This window comes from Sus scrofa, chromosome 13 (assembly GCF_000003025.6).
Source record: "Sus scrofa isolate TJ Tabasco breed Duroc chromosome 13, Sscrofa11.1, whole genome shotgun sequence".
Lineage (NCBI taxonomy): Eukaryota > Metazoa > Chordata > Mammalia > Artiodactyla > Suidae > Sus > Sus scrofa.
In genome coordinates, this window is record NC_010455.5 from 40,061,889 (window position 1) to 40,078,997 (window position 17,109).

General features: G+C 42.2%; 2 protein-coding genes across 4 annotated transcripts; both read left to right on the plus strand.

The window, feature by feature from the left end:
• Positions 261 to 16,291, plus strand: LOC100515579 (hydroxyacyl-thioester dehydratase type 2, mitochondrial). 2 transcript variants are annotated; one of them, XM_003132274.4, is made up of 6 exons: positions 262 to 558; positions 3,958 to 4,076; positions 4,166 to 4,250; positions 8,979 to 9,055; positions 9,777 to 9,855; positions 10,288 to 16,291. In XM_003132274.4, exon 6 carries the CDS (start codon positions 10,464 to 10,466, stop codon positions 10,968 to 10,970), a length of 507 nt encoding a protein of 168 aa, XP_003132322.2. In that variant the 5' UTR covers positions 262 to 558; positions 3,958 to 4,076; positions 4,166 to 4,250; positions 8,979 to 9,055; positions 9,777 to 9,855; positions 10,288 to 10,463; the 3' UTR covers positions 10,971 to 16,291. The 2 variants fall into 2 exon arrangements, with proteins under 2 accessions (XP_020924756.1, XP_003132322.2); XM_021069097.1 differs by lacking the exon at positions 3,958 to 4,076 and having other exon boundaries at positions 261 to 558.
• Positions 290 to 16,291, plus strand: RPP14 (ribonuclease P/MRP subunit p14). 2 transcript variants are annotated; one of them, XM_021069098.1, is made up of 6 exons: positions 290 to 558; positions 3,958 to 4,076; positions 4,166 to 4,250; positions 8,979 to 9,055; positions 9,777 to 9,855; positions 10,288 to 16,291. In XM_021069098.1, exons 2-6 carry the CDS (start codon positions 4,000 to 4,002, stop codon positions 10,342 to 10,344), a joined length of 375 nt encoding a protein of 124 aa, XP_020924757.1. In that variant the 5' UTR covers positions 290 to 558; positions 3,958 to 3,999; the 3' UTR covers positions 10,345 to 16,291. The 2 variants fall into 2 exon arrangements, with proteins under 2 accessions (XP_020924757.1, XP_003132323.1); XM_003132275.4 differs by lacking the exon at positions 290 to 558 and adding an exon at positions 570 to 750.

Consider the following 17,109-nt stretch of genomic DNA (forward strand, 5'->3'; position numbering starts at 1 on the left):
AACGGGTCTTGCCCTTGGGGAATACTTTACATAGGAGATGCTCAGCAGAAGAAATGCTAGATACAATTTTTCTGAACGAATGAATACCTGAGTAAATGAATGACTAAGAAAAAAGCTCTCAGTCTGAATACGCCCTCAGTCACACACGGCTTGCCGCACCAGAGGCTGAGTGGGCACGAGAGGGCGCTAAGCCTGGCGAGCTTCAGATCCCGAGTCACGCCCGGGTCCTTCGGGAAAACGCCGCGCTGTGACGTCATATCCGCCCGAGCCGTCACGCATCCGGGGTCGGGGCAGACAGAAGCCAAACGTAAAGACCCCGGAGTTTTCTAGTTCGTGCTTAGGCTCCAGCCTTTGCCGAGAGGTTCCAAGCCTTGAGGGATTCTTGCAGTGAATAGGAGTCAGGCTAATCTCTCGGAGAGCAGGTAGACGGAAGTACGTAGTAGCGTGGCTGTTTTCCGGCAGTGGACTTAGTTGGCCGCGCTAGTGACGCGTGGATGCGCGCGCCAGGAAGGCACGCGCAAGGCGGGAGCGACGGCAGGCAGCGCGGAGACGCCTGAGGTACCTATACAGCTCAGGTCGCTCAGCGCCCCAGGCCGAAGGCGAGGCGGTGCTGAGAATCTCCTTGGGCTTTTGTACAACGTGGTCTTTTTTGCAGAGGGCGGCGGGAGGACTGAACGGGACCACATGTGCAGGGGGCATGCACTCGGCCCCAGGTGGGCGCCCAGTCGACGCCGACGGTCATCGAAAAAAGTTAGCCTGCTTTACTTATTGTTTAAAACAGTTCAGGTGTCGAGTTCCACTGTTGTGGCAGCGTGGAAACGAATCCGACTAGTAACCATTATGTTGCTGGTTCGGTCCCTGGCCTCGCTCAGTGAGTGGGTTAAGGATACTGCGTTCCTGTGGCTGTGGTGTAAGGCTGGCAGCCCTAGCTTCCATTCGATCCCTAACCTGGAACCTCCATATGCTTTAGGTGCAACTCTAAAAAGCAAAATAAAACAAAACACCAGCCTAAGTGGCTGATAGCTTAACAATTTAATCTCCAAACAGTAGAGGACCGAGCTTTTTAAAATTTTTATATCGTTTATGTCCTGTAATTACATACTGAGTGCCTACTGTATGTGATGCACTGTTTTAGCCTCCTGGGAAACAGCAGAAAACAAGGGAAAGATGCCTGTTTCTCTTTGGATTGTACATTCTGGTAAGGCCGGGGTGGGAGGGGGGAGGAGCAGGGCGGAGTGCAGACGAGAATTAAAGAATTTCAGAGTTTCCTGGTGGCTCAGCGGGTTAAGGATCTGGTGTTGTCACTGCTATGGGGTGGTTCGACCCCAGAACTAACCCCTCGCCGCCAACGCACCCCACCCCTCCAAAAAATAAGTGGATTTCATAGTTATGTTCTGTATACCTACAGAGTGGTGTATGCTCTGAGGAAAAAATAGAGCAGTGGCGTGGGGGGGTGACATTAGATAGAAATGCCACTGGAACACATTGAGGGGTGAAATTGAGTAAAGCTATGGAGGAGGCAAGGGAATGAACCATGTGGCTGTCTGGAGGAAGAGTATTTTCAGCGAATGGAAAAGCTGGGAGGGAAAGAGCTAGGAGGCCTGTGTGGTAGAAGAGACTGAGCAGAGGAGAGTGGTAGGACAGGAGGTCAGAGGGATGGGAGGAAGCAATGGTACAGATCAGGTTGGACCTTAGATGTAAAGACTTTGGCTTTACTCAAGGCTTCAAGCCTTGAGGAAAGGGGCTTATTAAGGTTTTAATAGGGTCACCCGGTTAGATTAGGGAGGGAAGCAGGGACATCTACTGCTAATAGATAAGGTAATGAGCATCCTTGCAGCCATCAAAAAGGCCGGCTTCAGAGATGATGATAATGACAGCCACTTAGAAGTGTTCACATTTTCCCAGTGAGCCTGGTGAATGAATATACTGGGCTGTAGGGAGGGCTTCCCAGGCATCATCTCCTTTAGTTTCAGGACAACCTGCAGAGGGCGGTGCTGTCACTCTGAGACCCAGGCCTGTCAGAGGTGACTGCTCAATAAACACTTGCTCCTACAGTTTTTTTTTTAATATAAAATAAACATAATGAAAAATTTACTATTTCTAAATATACACTTCATTGGCAAGAAGTATAGTCACATAGTTGTACAACTATAACCACTATCCATTTCCAGAATACTCCTTAAGTCTTCTTTGTTATTGGCATCCTAAGCCCCAGGCCCAATCTCACTCTACCTCAGGCAGCCACCTCCACTAAGGCAATCAGTAATGTTTAATAAACACCTATTGTGTGCCAGGCAATGAATGAAATGATTGAGGATACTGTCCTCCCTGCCCTTCCAGTCAGGGGAGATTGTAGTGATTGAGAAGGGAGCACCGTGAACTACTGCAGTCCTGAAACAAGAGTTCCCACTGTGGCAAAGTAGGTCAAGGATCCAGCATTGCTGTAGCTGCATCTCAGATTTGATCCCTGGCCCAGGAACTACATGTGCTGTGGGCGCGATGGAAAAAGAAAAGAGAAATGAGACACCCTTGAATGCTACCACCATTTAATCAGTCATGTATTCAATAAGTGTTTGTTGAATACTCTGTGCCAGACTCAGGAAATACTCATATTTGTTGAATAGGTGGTTGGATGTAGTGGCTTTGACCTTGACTTCTCATTTTCTCTTGAGGTTGTCTTCTGGGAGTGGTTGGAACTGGGACCGGAGAGGTTTTTGTGAATGCTGGTCTACAGCTATGTGACCTTGGAAAAGTTCCTTTCCTTGGATAGGCTTCAATTTCCTGTCCCTTTAGTTGGGGGAACCACATATTAAACAAAGACAATGTTAAGAGATGACATACCAAGGGAGCCTAACTTACAGCAAGGTGTCAGAGAAGGGCTCTCCGAAGAAGTGATGTTCCTAGAAGAGGTGAACTTTAAGCTGGAATTTGAAGGATGAGTAGGAGCTATCCAGAGTGGAGTGAGGTGGGTGAGGAACCCAGGATAGGGGTTCTCTTCAGGGGGAACAGCATGTACTGAGCTCTTCCAAGTTCCAGATCTATTGGGAATGGCTTGAGTGCCCATTCCAGGAATTCCTTTAAGACCTTTGCTGTTTAATCTGTCTTCACAAGGCTGACAGATAGCCCTATGCAGGCCTGGCCTCTGGACTGAGAGAATAGGCAGATCCAGCATGGGGGCAGGGCAGCAGAAATCTACCCTTCATTCTGTTCATGTTCTGTGTTGACTGAGTGTAAACAGGAAGAGGACTCAGATTTTACTCCTTTATGCCTTTTTTTTTTTTTCCCTTTAAGAGCTGTCATACTAGAGTGGTCTCGGGGCTCTGGAGTGGTTGGAATCTCTTCTATTCCTTTGGGGAGGTGTGACCTGTCTTTGCCGAACCTCATTGTACTCTTCTCAAAAATGGGAATATTAATAGCTTTTACCTCATGGGATCATTTTGAAGATGGGCCCTAAGACATGTGCCATATTTAGCACAAAGTTGGGTACTCAGTGTGGGAAAATGTTTGGTGGGATTTAAATAAGAGTACAGTAGTCTGGCATATAAAATATAGAAACTTCCTTTGTATCTATATGGTAACATCAGTTTGACCAGAATTAGATGGGTTATTGTACTGGGAGTTCTTTTTAAAAATAAAATACAGGAGTTCCTGTTATGGCTCAGTGGTTAACAAATCCAACTAGGAACCATGAGGTTTTGGTTTTGATCCCTGGCCTCACTCAGTGGGTTAAGGATCTGGTGTTGCTGTGAGCTATGATGTAGGTCACAGATGCAGCTTGGATCCCACGTGGCTGTAGCTGTGGTGTAGGCCGGAAGCTACAGCTCTGATTAGACCCCTAGCCTGGGAACCTCCATATGCATGGGTGTGGCCCTAAAAAGCAAAAAAAAAAATAAAAATAAAATAGGTTAAATTCTCATTAAAAAATTGAAAAATATCTTGTATCTTGGTAATTTCTAGCCCTCTTGACTCTTAATGTTGGTGTGATCAGCACTGGAAAAGATGCCAGCCCCAGCTGCCACATATGAAAGAATAGTTTACAAAAATCCCTCTGAGCACCACTACATGAAAGTCCGGCTGTAAGTTCATGTCCTCTAAGTTCTATTTTGTATTTTCAATGAATCTGAATAGCAAGAATGCATTTTTTTTCTTTTTAATGTTTTTTCAGAGAATTTCAAGATCGTGGGGTTGGACTGAATGCTGCACAGTTCAAACAGCTGCTTATTTCAGCTCTGAAGGACCTGTTTGGGGAGGTATGGACTCAGTAGTCTGAACATTCCTAAGATCTTTGTAAGACATACTGAAAGAACATTTTTTTCAAACATTGCTTTAAAACTTTTAAAACCACATTTGAAATTGCAGAAGCAGACTTTCAGAAGTGATGAGTTTTAGGTAGGTTTGTTCTAATATGCCTTCTGTTACAGACTAGCAACCTGCCAAATTTTTTTTCCCCCCTCATTGTGAGGATCTGTTTCTTATACCAGAATGTAAGTGAGCATACCACTTCCTTTACAGAGAAAGTCTCCAATGAAAAAAAAACTGAGTTGTGGTACAGTGGAAACGAATCCAACTAGTATCCATGTGGATGCAAGCTGGCTCCCTGGCTTCGCTCAGTGGGTTGGGAATCGGTGTTTCTGTGAGCTGTGGTGTAGGTTGCAGATGAGGCTCGGATCCTGTGTTGCCGTGGCTGTTGTGTAGGCCAGCAGCTGTATCTCCAATTCAACCCTACACCCCTAGCCTGGGAATTTCCATATGCCACAGGTGCAGCCCTAAAAAAGAGAAAAGAAAAAAAAAAACCTGACCTGAACTAAACAGTGTGCTCACTAATGTTGATTTCCATTCCGGTGCAGCTCCTTATCTAATCACAGGCCAACACTTTGAGTAGTCCCACTTTAGCATTCACTTGAAAACAAATACAAGTTTTGAGAGAGAACAAAGACAGATGATTCTCAGGAAATTATTTCATATATTCTATCAAATTAAAATCTGTCAAACATTCAGCAAAACTAAAAACTTTTCTCTGCAAAAGACTTGGTTAAGAGAATGAAAAAACTGGAATTCCCGTTGTGGCTCAGTGGTAATGAACCCAACTAATATCTATGAGGATGGGGTTCCATTCCTGCCCTCGCTCAGTGGGGTAAGGATCCAGGTTAAGGATTGCCATGAGCTGCAGTGTAGGTTGCAGATGTGGCTTCGATCTCGCGTTGCTGTGGCTGTGGTATAGTCTGGCAGCTGTAGCTCTGATTCAACCTCTAGCCTGGGGACTTCCATATGCTGCAGGTGTGGCCCTTAAAAAAAAGAAGTGAAAAAAGAGAATGAAAAATCAGGGATTTCCCTTGTGCAGCAGGTTAGGCATCAAGCATTGTCACCGTAGGAACTTGGGTCCCTGCTATGGCTTGCTTCAATCCCTGGCCCAGGAATTTCCACATGTCAGGGGAATGACCAAAAAAAAAAAAAGAGAGAGAATGAAAAAGCAAATTATGAGAGTTCCCGTCATGGTACAGCGGAAACGAATCCAACTAGGAACCATGAGGTTGCAGGTTTGATCCCTGGCCTCAATCAGTGGGTTAAGGATCTGGCGTTGCCATGAGCTGTGGTGTAGGTCACGGATGCAGCTTGGATCTGGTGTTGCTGTGGCTCTGGTGTAGGTCAGCAGCCATGGCTCCAATTTGACCCCTAGCCTGGGAACCTCCAGATGCCTTGGGTGTGGCCCTAAAAAAAAGACAAAAAGGTGAAAAAACAAATTATGGACTAGGAAAAGTTATTTGCAAACCACATGTCTGGCAAAGGACTAATCTAAAAATAATGAAGTTCTCTTAAAACTCAATAGTGAAAAAATACTCAAACACTTCTATTAGAAAATGGGCAAAAGAGGAAGTTCCCATTGTGGCTCAGCAGGTTAAAAACCTGACTAGTATCCATGAGGTTTTAGGTTCAATCCCTGGCCTCACTTAGTGGATTAAGGATCCAGCGTGCCATGAGCTGTGGTGTAGGTCACAGACAAGGCTCGGATCTGGCATTGTGGGCAGCTGAAGCTCCAATTCATTCCCTAGCCAGAACTTCCATATGCCGGGGCTGAAGCCCCCCCGCCCCCCAAAAAAGGCAAAAGATAGGAAAATTTTACTAAAAAGATGTGCATTTGGCAAAGAAACACATGTACAGAAAAATGTTCAACATCATTAGCCATTAGGGAAATGCAAAAATGCAATGAGACGTTACTACACACTTAGCAGAATGACTGAATGAAAAATAGTGAACATTATGTGCTGGTGAAGATACAGAGAAACTGGTTTGCTCATACATTGCTGGTAAGCATGTAAAATGGTACAGCCACTTTGGAACACAGTTTGGTAGTTTCCTTTCAAAAACTATAGTAGTTTGTTTGTTTGTTTTTTCCCCTTTTCTTGGCCACACCCGAAGCATATGGAAGTTCTTGGGCCAGGGATTGAACCTGTACCTCTGCAGCTACCCAAGCCACTGCAGTTGGATTCTTAACCCACTGCACCATAGCAGGAACTCCTATAGTAGTTCTTTTATTTATTTATTTATTTTATTTTTTTGCTTTTTAGGGCTGCACCCGTGACATATGGAGGTTCCCAGGCTAGGGTTGAATCAGAGCTACAGCTGCCTACACCATAGTCACAGCAAAGCTGGATCTGAGCTCCGTTTGTGACCTACACCACAGCTCATGTCACTGCCAGATCCCTAACCCACTGAGTGAGGTCAGGGATTGAACCCACAACCTCATGGATCCTAGTCAGGTTTGTTAACAACTGAGCCATGAAGGGAACTCCTATAGTAGTTTTTTTAAATTACCATACAACCCAGCAATCTCATGCTTGGATGTTTACCCCAGAGAAATGAAAGTTTACGTTCTCTTAAAAACTTGTACGCAAATATTCATAGCAACTTTAGCAACTTTATTAGTAAGGTCCCTGAAGTAGAAATAAGCCAGGTGTCCTTCAGTAGGTGAATAATTAAACTATGGTACATTCATACTGTGGAATATAGTCAGCAATGAAAAAGCTGATAAATTGAATCTCCAGAGAATTATGCTGAGTGAAAAGCGAAAACCAAAAAGTAATAGATTGGGAGATTGCATTTATTTAATGCTCTTGAAGTACCATAATTGTATAATCTAGATAGATGTTAGTGTTTGCCCATCATGGCCCAGTGGAAACGAATCTGACTAGGAACCATGAGGTTGCAGGTTCTATCCCTGGCCTCACTAAGTGGGTTAAGGATCCGGCCTTGCCTTGAGCTGTGGTGTAGGTCGCAAACTCGGCTGAGATCCCACGTTGCTGTGGCTGTGGTGTAGGCTGGCAGCTGTAGCTCCTATTTGACCCCTAGCCTGGGAACCTCCATATACCATGGGTGCAGCCCTAAAAAGCAAAAAAAAAAAAAGGTTAGCATTTGCCTGGGTTTGGAGATGGGGGTGGTAGTTATGGCTATAAGGGGATAGAGGGAGAGAGCCTTGTGATACATAGCTCTTTATCATGATTGTGGTAGTGGTTACATAAAACTATCTATGTGGAATAGTAAAAACAACTACACACATACACATGTAAACAAATGTATAACTGGCAAAATCTGAGTAAATTCTGGTTGATCAATTTCAGTTTTCTGGTTTTGATATTGTACTGTTGTTATGTAAGATGTTTTCATTAGGGGAAGCTGAGTGAAGGGGTACATGGGATCTTCCTATATATTTCTTTTGTTTTTTTGCTTTTTAGGGCCACATCTGAGGCATATGGAGGTTCCCAGGCTAGGAGTCAAATTGGAGCTACAGCCTACACCACAGCTCACAGCAACACCGGATCCTTAACCCACCGAGCGAGGCCAGGGATTGAACCTGCATCCTCATGGGTACTAGTCGGATTTGTTTCCACTGCACCACAGTGGTAACGCCTCTATGTATTTCTTTGCAATCTCATATGACTTAAGTTTTCAAACAAAAGGTATAAGAAGAAAATCTATGAACCTTCTATATGTCAAATATAAAACCTGGTTCCTGGGAATATGGCCTCTGCCTCATGGACTAATGGTCTTGCTTATTTTAGTAGGAAACTATGTTGAACAATTAATGGCATGAACAATAAGTATTATGAAAGAGGAAATATGTGGGTCCAGTAAATGAAAGAGCATAGCAAGCAATTGAGCTTAATCTTGGGGGTCAGAGAAGGAACAATTTAAAGGAAGACTTGAGAAGGAAAAAGAGTCATTAGCAATATGAAAAGGTTTAGGAAGAGTGTTCCAGGAGGGGGAGTTGTAAAAAATCAGGCCAGTACTGGAGTTCCCGTCATGGCTCAGTGGTTAACAAATCCAACTAGGAACCATGAGGTTGCTGGTTCAATCCCTGGCCTTGCTCAGTGGGTTAAGGATCCGGCGTTGCCGTGAGCTGTTGCATAGGTTGCACAGGCGGCTTGGATCCCGTGTTGCCATGGCCCTGGCGTAGGCCTGCGGCTACAGCTCCGATTAGACCCCTAGCCTGGGAACCTCCAGATGCCGCGGGAGTGGCCCAAGAAATGGCAAAAAGACCAAAAAAAAGAAAAAAAAAAAAAAAGCCAGTACTCTAGCACTATTAAATAAAATACTGATTTTTTTTTTTTTTTTTAGAGGAAAAAAGCAGTTGACAGGACTGGTTACTAGAGTCAAGAGTAATAATGGTAGGGAGTTCCCGTCATGGCGCAGTGGTTAACGAATCTGACTAGGAACCATGAGGTTTCGGGTGCGATCCCTGCCCTTGCTCAGTGGGTTAAGGATCCGGTGTTGCCATGAGCTGTGGTGTGGGTCGCAGACTTTGCTCAGATCCCACATTGGCTGTGGCTCTGGCGTAGGCTGGCGGCTACAGCTCTGATTAGACCCCTAACCTGGGAACCTCCATATGCTGTGGGTGCATCCCTAGAAAAGGCAAAAAGCCAAAAAAAAAAAAAAAGAATAATAATGATAATAGGCTGCTAACAGCATTATTGCATACTTAGGTTGATGCTGCCTTACCCTTGGACATTCTGACCTACGAAGAGAAGAGCTTGTCAGCCATCTTGAGAATATGTAGCAGGTACGACAGACAGTGGAACATTTCTAGTTTGATGGATGGAGAAGTAGAGCAAAATACTCTCTTCTGAGAATGAGAAAAGTTTTGTCATTGTGAACTCCAAGCAGCTTTTGGAAGTTTAAATTGGGAAGAGTATGAACTTTGGTTCACCAGGAACTTACGCTTTAGAGGCCCATACCTGTGTTTGGTTTACAACAGTAGTGTTTTCCAGCTGATAGTCACGGTTGCAAACTTAGAAATGTATATTTTCGGAGTTCCCGTCGTGGCGCAGTGGTTAACGAATCCGACTAGGAACCATGAGGTTGCGGGTTCGGTCCCTGCACTTGCTCAGTGGGTTAACGATCCGGCGTTGCCGTGAGCTGTGGTGTAGGTTGCAGACGCGGCTCAGATCCCGAGTTGCTGTGGCTCTGGCGTAGGCCGGTGGCTACAGCTCCGATTCAACCCCTAGCCTGGGAACCTCCATATGCCGCGGGAGCGGCCCAAGAAATAGCAACAACAACAACCAAAAGACAAAAAAAAAAAAAAAAAGAAAAAAAAAAAGAAATGTATATTTTCGGAAACATTCCAAATTGTCCGCCTTTGACATACTGTGCTTTTATTTTTTTAAGTTTTCTCATTTAGATTTTTCTGTTAGAAACTACTTTCTGGACTATCACAAACAAAGGCACTAGGGAGTTATTGGCAGAGATGAATCTTTACTTATGTTTTCTCTATCTCTCCATAGTGGTCTTGTCAAATTGTGGAGCTCTTTGACTCTGTTGGGATCCTATAAAGGCAAGAAATGTGCTTTCAGAGTGATTCAGGTAAAGACAGTTCCTTCACATGTTCCAAGTGAGACTGAGTAGGAGATCAAATTACCTAATATGTGTCCCATTTTTGTGCTTGCATAAATCATTTAGCTAGGAGGGAAAAATCTAGCACTTCATTATTTATGAAAGGGTAAAACAAAGCATTTAGATTTTGGATTGTATGGGAGATGTTTTGGAATAAAAGTTGAAACTCTTACATTATGGAAGTCTTCATTTATTGCTTGATGCATACTACTTAATGTATTGGAATGCTCTTTCGGAGCTTATCATGATCTCTTGTTTATCTTAGGCTAGCTCTCAGGATGTTTTCTGAAATGCTACTGCATCAGTTTGGCCTATCCTACAAAACGGGGCATGTTTCTGCATTGTCCTATGTTTCAATGCAATTTCCTGATAAGGCCTTAAACTTTTTTCTTTTTCTTACAGGTTTCTCCATTTCTCCTGGCATTATCTGGTAATAGTAGGGAACTAGTATTGGATTGAATAGTCTTCAATTTCAGAACTCTTCCTCGCTTTCAAAAGAGATTTTTGTTGCCAGCATAATATTTGAAGACTGAAGCAGCCTAAAAGCTCCTGGTTGTTGGAATCTGAGGGTGCTGAAGATGCTCCCAGTCATTTCCAGCCATTGCCTTTGGTGGGGTAGGCTTCAGAGAGGAATCTGCCTGAATTGGTTGGCACTGAACAGGATGCACTCACAGCACATGCACATCAGAGTGGGAGACCGGGCTGAACTCAGCAGGGCCTTCACACAGAGGGACGTGGCTGCCTTCTCAGAATTAACAGGGGATGTCAATCCTTTGCATTTAGATGAAGATTTTGCAAAACACACCAGATTTGGAAAGACAATTGTACATGGAGTTTTGATCAATGGACTTATTTCAGCTCTTTTGGGTACTAAAATGCCAGGGCCAGGCTGTATATTTCTTTCCCAGGAAATTAACTTTCCAGCCCCTTTATATGTTGGGGAAGTTGTTTTAGCTTCTGCAGAAGTGAAAAAACTTAAGCGGTTCATTGCTGTTATTGCAGTGTCATGTTTTGTACTCGAAAGTAAAAAAACCGTTATGGAAGGCTGGGTTAAAGTTATGGTCCCAGAAGCTCCTAAATCCTGAAATAATATTTTTAAAGAAGCAGGGTTAGGCATCAGTGTTACTATTATTGAAGAGCCTCTGAAGAAAACAGAAATTGCAAATCTTCATCACAGAAGGGTTGATAGATCCAGAACCCTTATTGGGGGAGGGGAGCAGGTGTCACACAGACTTAGGTTTTTTTTTTTTTTTTTTTTTTTTTTCTTTTTTTGGTGTGTTTGCCATTTCTGGGGCCGCTTCTGCGGCATATGGAGGTTCCCAGGCTGGGGGTCGAACTGGAGCTGTAGTCGCTGGCCTACACCAGAGCCACAGCAACTTGGGATCCGAGCCGCATCTGCAACTTACACCACACCTCACGGCAACGCCAGATCCTTACCCCAGGGAGCAAGGCCAGGGATTGAACCCGAAACCTCATGGTTCTTAGTCGGATTCCTTAACCAGCGAGCCATGACAGGAACTCCCAGACTTAGGTATATTTATCTATCTATCTAAGTTTTTTAAATTGGAAAAAATGTTGGGAAGATTATCATTTAACTCAAAGTTAACTCACTGTTCTACTTTTAGGATTTCAAACCTAGTTAGATTTGTATTTGGATGACACATACATACCAATATCTGTGTAGAATAAGTTTCTCATGTAATTTAAAATTAGCTAGCATTTAATTATTGAAGGCAATGATAGAAGATGGGTCAACTTTGAACACCTTTTACCAATAAATATTCTTAGATCCTGTTCTTCAGCAGTTTCTGGGTTAGAGAGGGTTAGGGTTTTGTTACATTTTACAGTAAGATGGCATCTTGTTCAACCTTCAATGTCAACTTGCCCTTCAGGTAGTTTTCATGTTATTGGAAGGCTTACGTGCATCTTTGGATTCTGTTAGGTAAACTCTTGGTCTCATTTATAAAACAGGGATAACAAAACCCACCACACAAGATTGTTAGAGATGACGTATAAGTAGTTAAGCACAAGGCTGAGCCCATTCTCTTGTAAAAATAAGGTTAGAGATTTTTCCTGAGTTTGAAGCTAAACTGGCCAAAATTTAGGTAACAGAACAGTCTTTCAGGATGTCAGCCAATCTCTGTTGGTTTTCGAAACTTGGAATAGATCTTGAATGCAAAATTTCTATTTTACTAATCTCTGTTTTCTCTCCTTGAAAATATTGTAGGGGCCCCCATTATATAAATAATATATGCTTGTTATTAAAAACTATTTAAAAATTTTCGGGGATACTGTGGAGGTTAAGTTCCTAAGAGTTGAGGGGTGCTAAAGGGTATGTGTGCCTAATGTTACAAATTGGTCACCCTGACATAGTCAACACTTTTAAGAAAAGAGTCTATAATAGAACATACACATGGTCCACCTGTGCTCCATGGCCTTAGATGGTGGCTCAGACCAGAGCTAGATACTTTTGTTCAAGAAGGTAAGATCAACTTTGGTTGCATCAACTCATATTTCCTGGAGAAATGTTTTTCCTCCTGCTAGTAGATCAGTAGCTAGATTTTTAATTTATTTTTTAATGTCAAGGTGATCAGATTACTAGAAAGAATGATTCTACTCACTAGAGGGCAGTGATACATATAAATAGAGTAATTTAAACTGTTTAATCCAAACTCTCTTTTGTGACAGTAAGATGAAAATGCCCAAATCAGCATGAGAAGCAAGGATGCCATTATCAGGAGTTTTAGAATGGATGGATATACAGATTCCAGCCCACCTGAAGAAGGTGTGTATTTATAGGTGAAATGCTACACATGCCAAAAATTTGGTAAGACATTGAAAAACAGATGAGGGATTTGAGGCACAGAATATGGACTGGAAGCCAAGACAGTGTATTCCTACAGACCTTACCCTCTGGGTGTTGACAGCAGTGCTGAAATTTGTAGTGATGCGATTGTTGATAACCTACCATTTTTTCAATGATGAACCAATTTTCTGCATTAACTCTGATCTTTGAAACAGTTTTATGAAGTTAGCGTTCCATTTTATAGGCAAGGAAATAGACTAATGCTGTATGGCTTGCCCAAGCTTACAGCTAGTATGCAGTAGGTCTAGGATTCAGTTGGGCCTGCCCAGCTCCAGAGCATTTCTTTTTTCGTCTTTTTTCCATCACCCTGTGGCTCTTAAAATATCCCCATTATTGGAGCACTGTCAGTTTCTATAATTGTATCTTGTTATGTGGCATGAAAGTATCTGGAGCCATCATTCTATGTAATTCTTTTTATATTCAGAGTGTTCTAGGTCTTATTCCCTGCTATATCTACAGTGTTTTCTTCTTTGCTATAACTTGATGACTTCCACCCATACCTATCACCTATACTTTTTTTTACATTCAGTGATTGTCTTCAGAGCAGAATTACTGAAAGGATTATCCTAAAGATAAAAAATTATGTGCCAGCCTAGTATGGTGGGGAGGGGTGTGTGTGAGATGTGGCCAGATAGCTGATGGATACTGTGTAACTTAAAAGTAGCTTCTCCTGTGTTTTCATTTTTTTTAAAGTGCTCCCTAGGTGTCATGGTCTTCTTTGATCTTTGTAAATCAGTAAAAATTTGTAATAGAGAAGTGGGGAAGAAGTTAGGGTTACTTCTTGTAAATAATGACTTGTACTCATGGCCAAGATTCTCAAACCACTTGTGTTTTGTTAAAGCTGGCTATGACAAAAACGAGCTGGTTGGCTTTTCCATTTTGAACTCTATATAAGCTGCCAGGAAAAAATAACTTCTCATCAAAGTATGGGTGGCCGTCAAATTAGGAAATCCTCTCCCAGGTAATTGAGACAGTACTGGGTCACAAGTGGAAGTGATTACAAAAGTACTGACTAAAATAGCAGGCCAAATTGTACAAGCACTTTCCACATAGGGGCATTATAAGACAGCAATTTATACAGTGTTTGATTGTCAAGACATATATACCCATCTTAAGTAGTTTCAGCCTAATGTACTGGAAAATTGCTTAACAGATTTTTATATTCTATTAGAAACATTTCCATATTGCTGAAATGCCACTCATTTCTTTTTCTGAGCAGCAAATAAAGTAGCAACAGGGAAGAATCCTTACCACAGCCACCTTTCATCTTGTGTATTCATCTAGAAAAAGAAGAAACTGCTGAATGCACATTGATACCGCTTAAGTAACCACAAGTTTTCATTTTGTACTGAATTATTAGTCATTTTTCCTTTAAGTTCCTAGAGTATGATTGAGACCAATTTACTCCCAAAGAAAATTGCTATTAAATTATATCTTAAGTTTTTATATTAAAACATACTCTACCAAAGGTTGACAGTCACTTTGTGCAACTGTGCCACTCCGAGTGCCTCATGTGCTGGCATCATTTATTAACTGACTGTATCTGAACAGAATATGAGAGCTGTGGAATTGCTCTTGGGCTGCACTTTAGTATCTGCAGGGTCCCAGATGTTTTACTTCCTTTGTTCTTGGCTTTTCTTCATTAGGCTTACAATAACAGCAGAGACTAGAATTCTCAACATCTTTAAAAAAATTATGGATTTGAGCAAAATCATAAGAATGCTGAAGACAAATGGAGACACTACATAAATACTACAGGATTAATAGGAGGCTCTGCAGTCAATTTCTAGGCCATAATCAGTTTCTAGGGTGGCTCTTAGCTGGACTACAGTTCATGTGACCTTATAAACCCTGAGCAAAATTCCTCTGTGATGTGATGGAAAATAACATGTAAAGGAAGCAAGAGTTGAATTTTTTTTTTTAAATCCACATCATGAATATTTAAAGAAAATCATTTTGAGATGGGAGGTGATGCTGCTTAGGAAGTACTCAGTTTTTCCACACGCTTCTATGACCTGATTTATAGAGCAGTTGTCGGGTCTAGAGGCATTCTCATTAAAACTAATTATCGGGAGTTCCCCTCATGGTTCAGCGGAAACGAATCTGACTAGCATCCATGAGGATGCAGGTTCGATCCCTGGTTTGCTCAGTGGGTTAAGGAGCCAGCATTGCCATGAGTTGTGTAGGTCGCTGACACGGCCTGGATCCTGTGTTGCTGTGGCTGTGGTGTAGGCCAGCACCTACATCTCCGGTTTGACCCCTAGCTTGGGAACCTCCATATGTCACTGGTGCGGCCCTTAAAAAAAAACAAAAACGAAACCCCTCATTATCTTCAGTCAATCTGGTCAAACATCAGGCTATTAGGTAAATAATCTATGGACCATCTAAATATTTGGCAACATAAAAGAATATAATTTTTTTTTTTCCCTGCCAGCCTTGAGTAGTTGTGTATGTGACAGTAAATGAGCTTCTGTATCCTCATTCGCTTGACCCAGCATGAGGCTAGAAGCATAGCTCAGGGCTGGGGAGAGTTTCCTTGTGTATTCAGGCCACTTCAAAGGCCAGATGTTGCAGGGGTTGGGGCCTGGTCTTCAGAGGATTTAGGGATGGAGTTAATGTCCAGGATCCTCAAGGCCCTGATTAAGTAGATCAAATTTTAAGGTATTTATACTGAGAGATTTAGTTCAGGTAAGAATTTCCGGAGAATAGGAAAGGGTAGATTCAAAATTAATCTCTGGCTTCATTCCATCAAATAGCTGATTTCTCACTTTCAGTTTCATTTCTGTAGTAAGGAAAACTAGACAAGGTTGTCTACTTGATGACCTTTGCAACTTAGTTGGGTAATATTTTTTTTTTCCTAATCATACAAATAAAATAGACATTTTGAAAAGTGTAGAAATACAAAAAAATAGCATCATGATTCCACTTCCTAGAGACTCTCAGTTAATATTTTGGGGGGCTTCCTTCTGGTGTTTTTCCTATAAATATATTTTTAAAACTTGGGATTATAAAATGCATGTGTTGCTTTTTTCTATTTACTATTCTATCAACATTTCCCAACATTATCCTTTGATAATCTTATTTTTTACCCCCTTCCTGATAATGCGATTTTTTTTTATCATTGCAAAATATTCTATTTATGACTGTACCATGATTTGTCCAGTCCCCTGTTGTTAGGTATTTATGCTTGAGTGCTATGTATTTGCACCGATTTTTGATTATTTCCTTAGGATACTCTTCTAGAGGTGAGACTACTGCGTGAGAACATTTTCAAAATCCTTGATACGTGTTGTCAAATCTCAGGTCCTAGCACTGGGCCTATTTCATGGTTAAGTACGCAGTGAATAATTGTTGAACACATAAATGCCTTTTGGAAAGGTTGGACCAAGTTATGCTCCTACCAGCAGAATGCAGGAAGAGTCTTGTCTTGGTTAGCCCACATAATAGGAGTAATGATTAAAGTAGAATTTTGGTTTCTGTGATTCTGATAATGAGGTAACTCATTTGCCTTAAATGGTAATAAAAAGTTGATTTCTCCCTAAGTGTTATGTAGTTTTAATAGACTGCTGCTTTTAAACACACTGGGACAAACACAGAATGCACGAAGAGGTCTAATTACTTTAGGACTTAATCATGAAGTTCCATGTTTCCCTTTTCATATCTCTCTTCTGAGCCTTTGCTCCTAAGTCAATCTGTCATGGCTTCTTGGCCACTTGGAGTTGCCCAACAATCCCATTAAGCCTGAGATCTGGTGAGGGTACCCATTAGATACTGTTTAAGCCTTTGCCAAATTGTGGTGGTGGTGGTAGGGTTACCAAGAAGAGCCTCAGCTGCTGGCCTATGCCACAGCCATAGCATTGTGGCATCTGATCCGTGCCTGCAATCTACACCACAGGTCACAGCAACACCAGTCCCTGACCCACTGAGCGAGGGCAGGGACTGAACCCGAATCCTCATGGATACTATACTAGTTGGATATGTTTCTGCCCCACCACAGTGGGAACTCCCAAGAAATTCTGTTCTCTTGTCTGAAATGTAAAAATTTAGGGAAGATAAATTTGAGTAAGAAACTTCTATTCTTTGAACTATAGGGGAAGAAAGAAACTAATATTGTTTTGAGGTTTTATTATGTGCTGAACACCTTCCCATCCTACTTTCTTCATACCAGCTTTTCCATGTAAGTATTATCTATTTTGCAGGTGGGGAGCTGGGGCTCAGAGATTGGGTAACTTATTCAAGATCACACAGCTGGTAAATCCTGGAGCCCTAGATCTTATTCCAAGTCTAACTCCATTATCCTGGCCTAAGAGCACAATGGGTGGGCCAGGATTGTGGCCGTGGGTTCAGGCTGACTGGGG

Excerpts from the sequence above, each read along its gene's own strand:
- LOC100515579 (XM_021069097.1), top strand. The coding sequence starts at position 10,464 with ATGCTCCCAGTCATTTCCAGCCATTGCCTTTGGTGGGGTAGGCTTCAG.
- RPP14 (XM_021069098.1), top strand. The coding sequence starts at position 4,000 with ATGCCAGCCCCAGCTGCCACATATGAAAGAATAGTTTACAAAAATCCC. Across the intron at positions 9,056-9,776 it reads ATCTTGAGAATATGTAGCAG|TGGTCTTGTCAAATTGTGGA; the intron begins GTACGACAGACA and ends ATCTCTCCATAG. Across the intron at positions 9,856-10,287 it reads GTGCTTTCAGAGTGATTCAG|GTTTCTCCATTTCTCCTGGC; the intron begins GTAAAGACAGTT and ends TTTTTCTTACAG.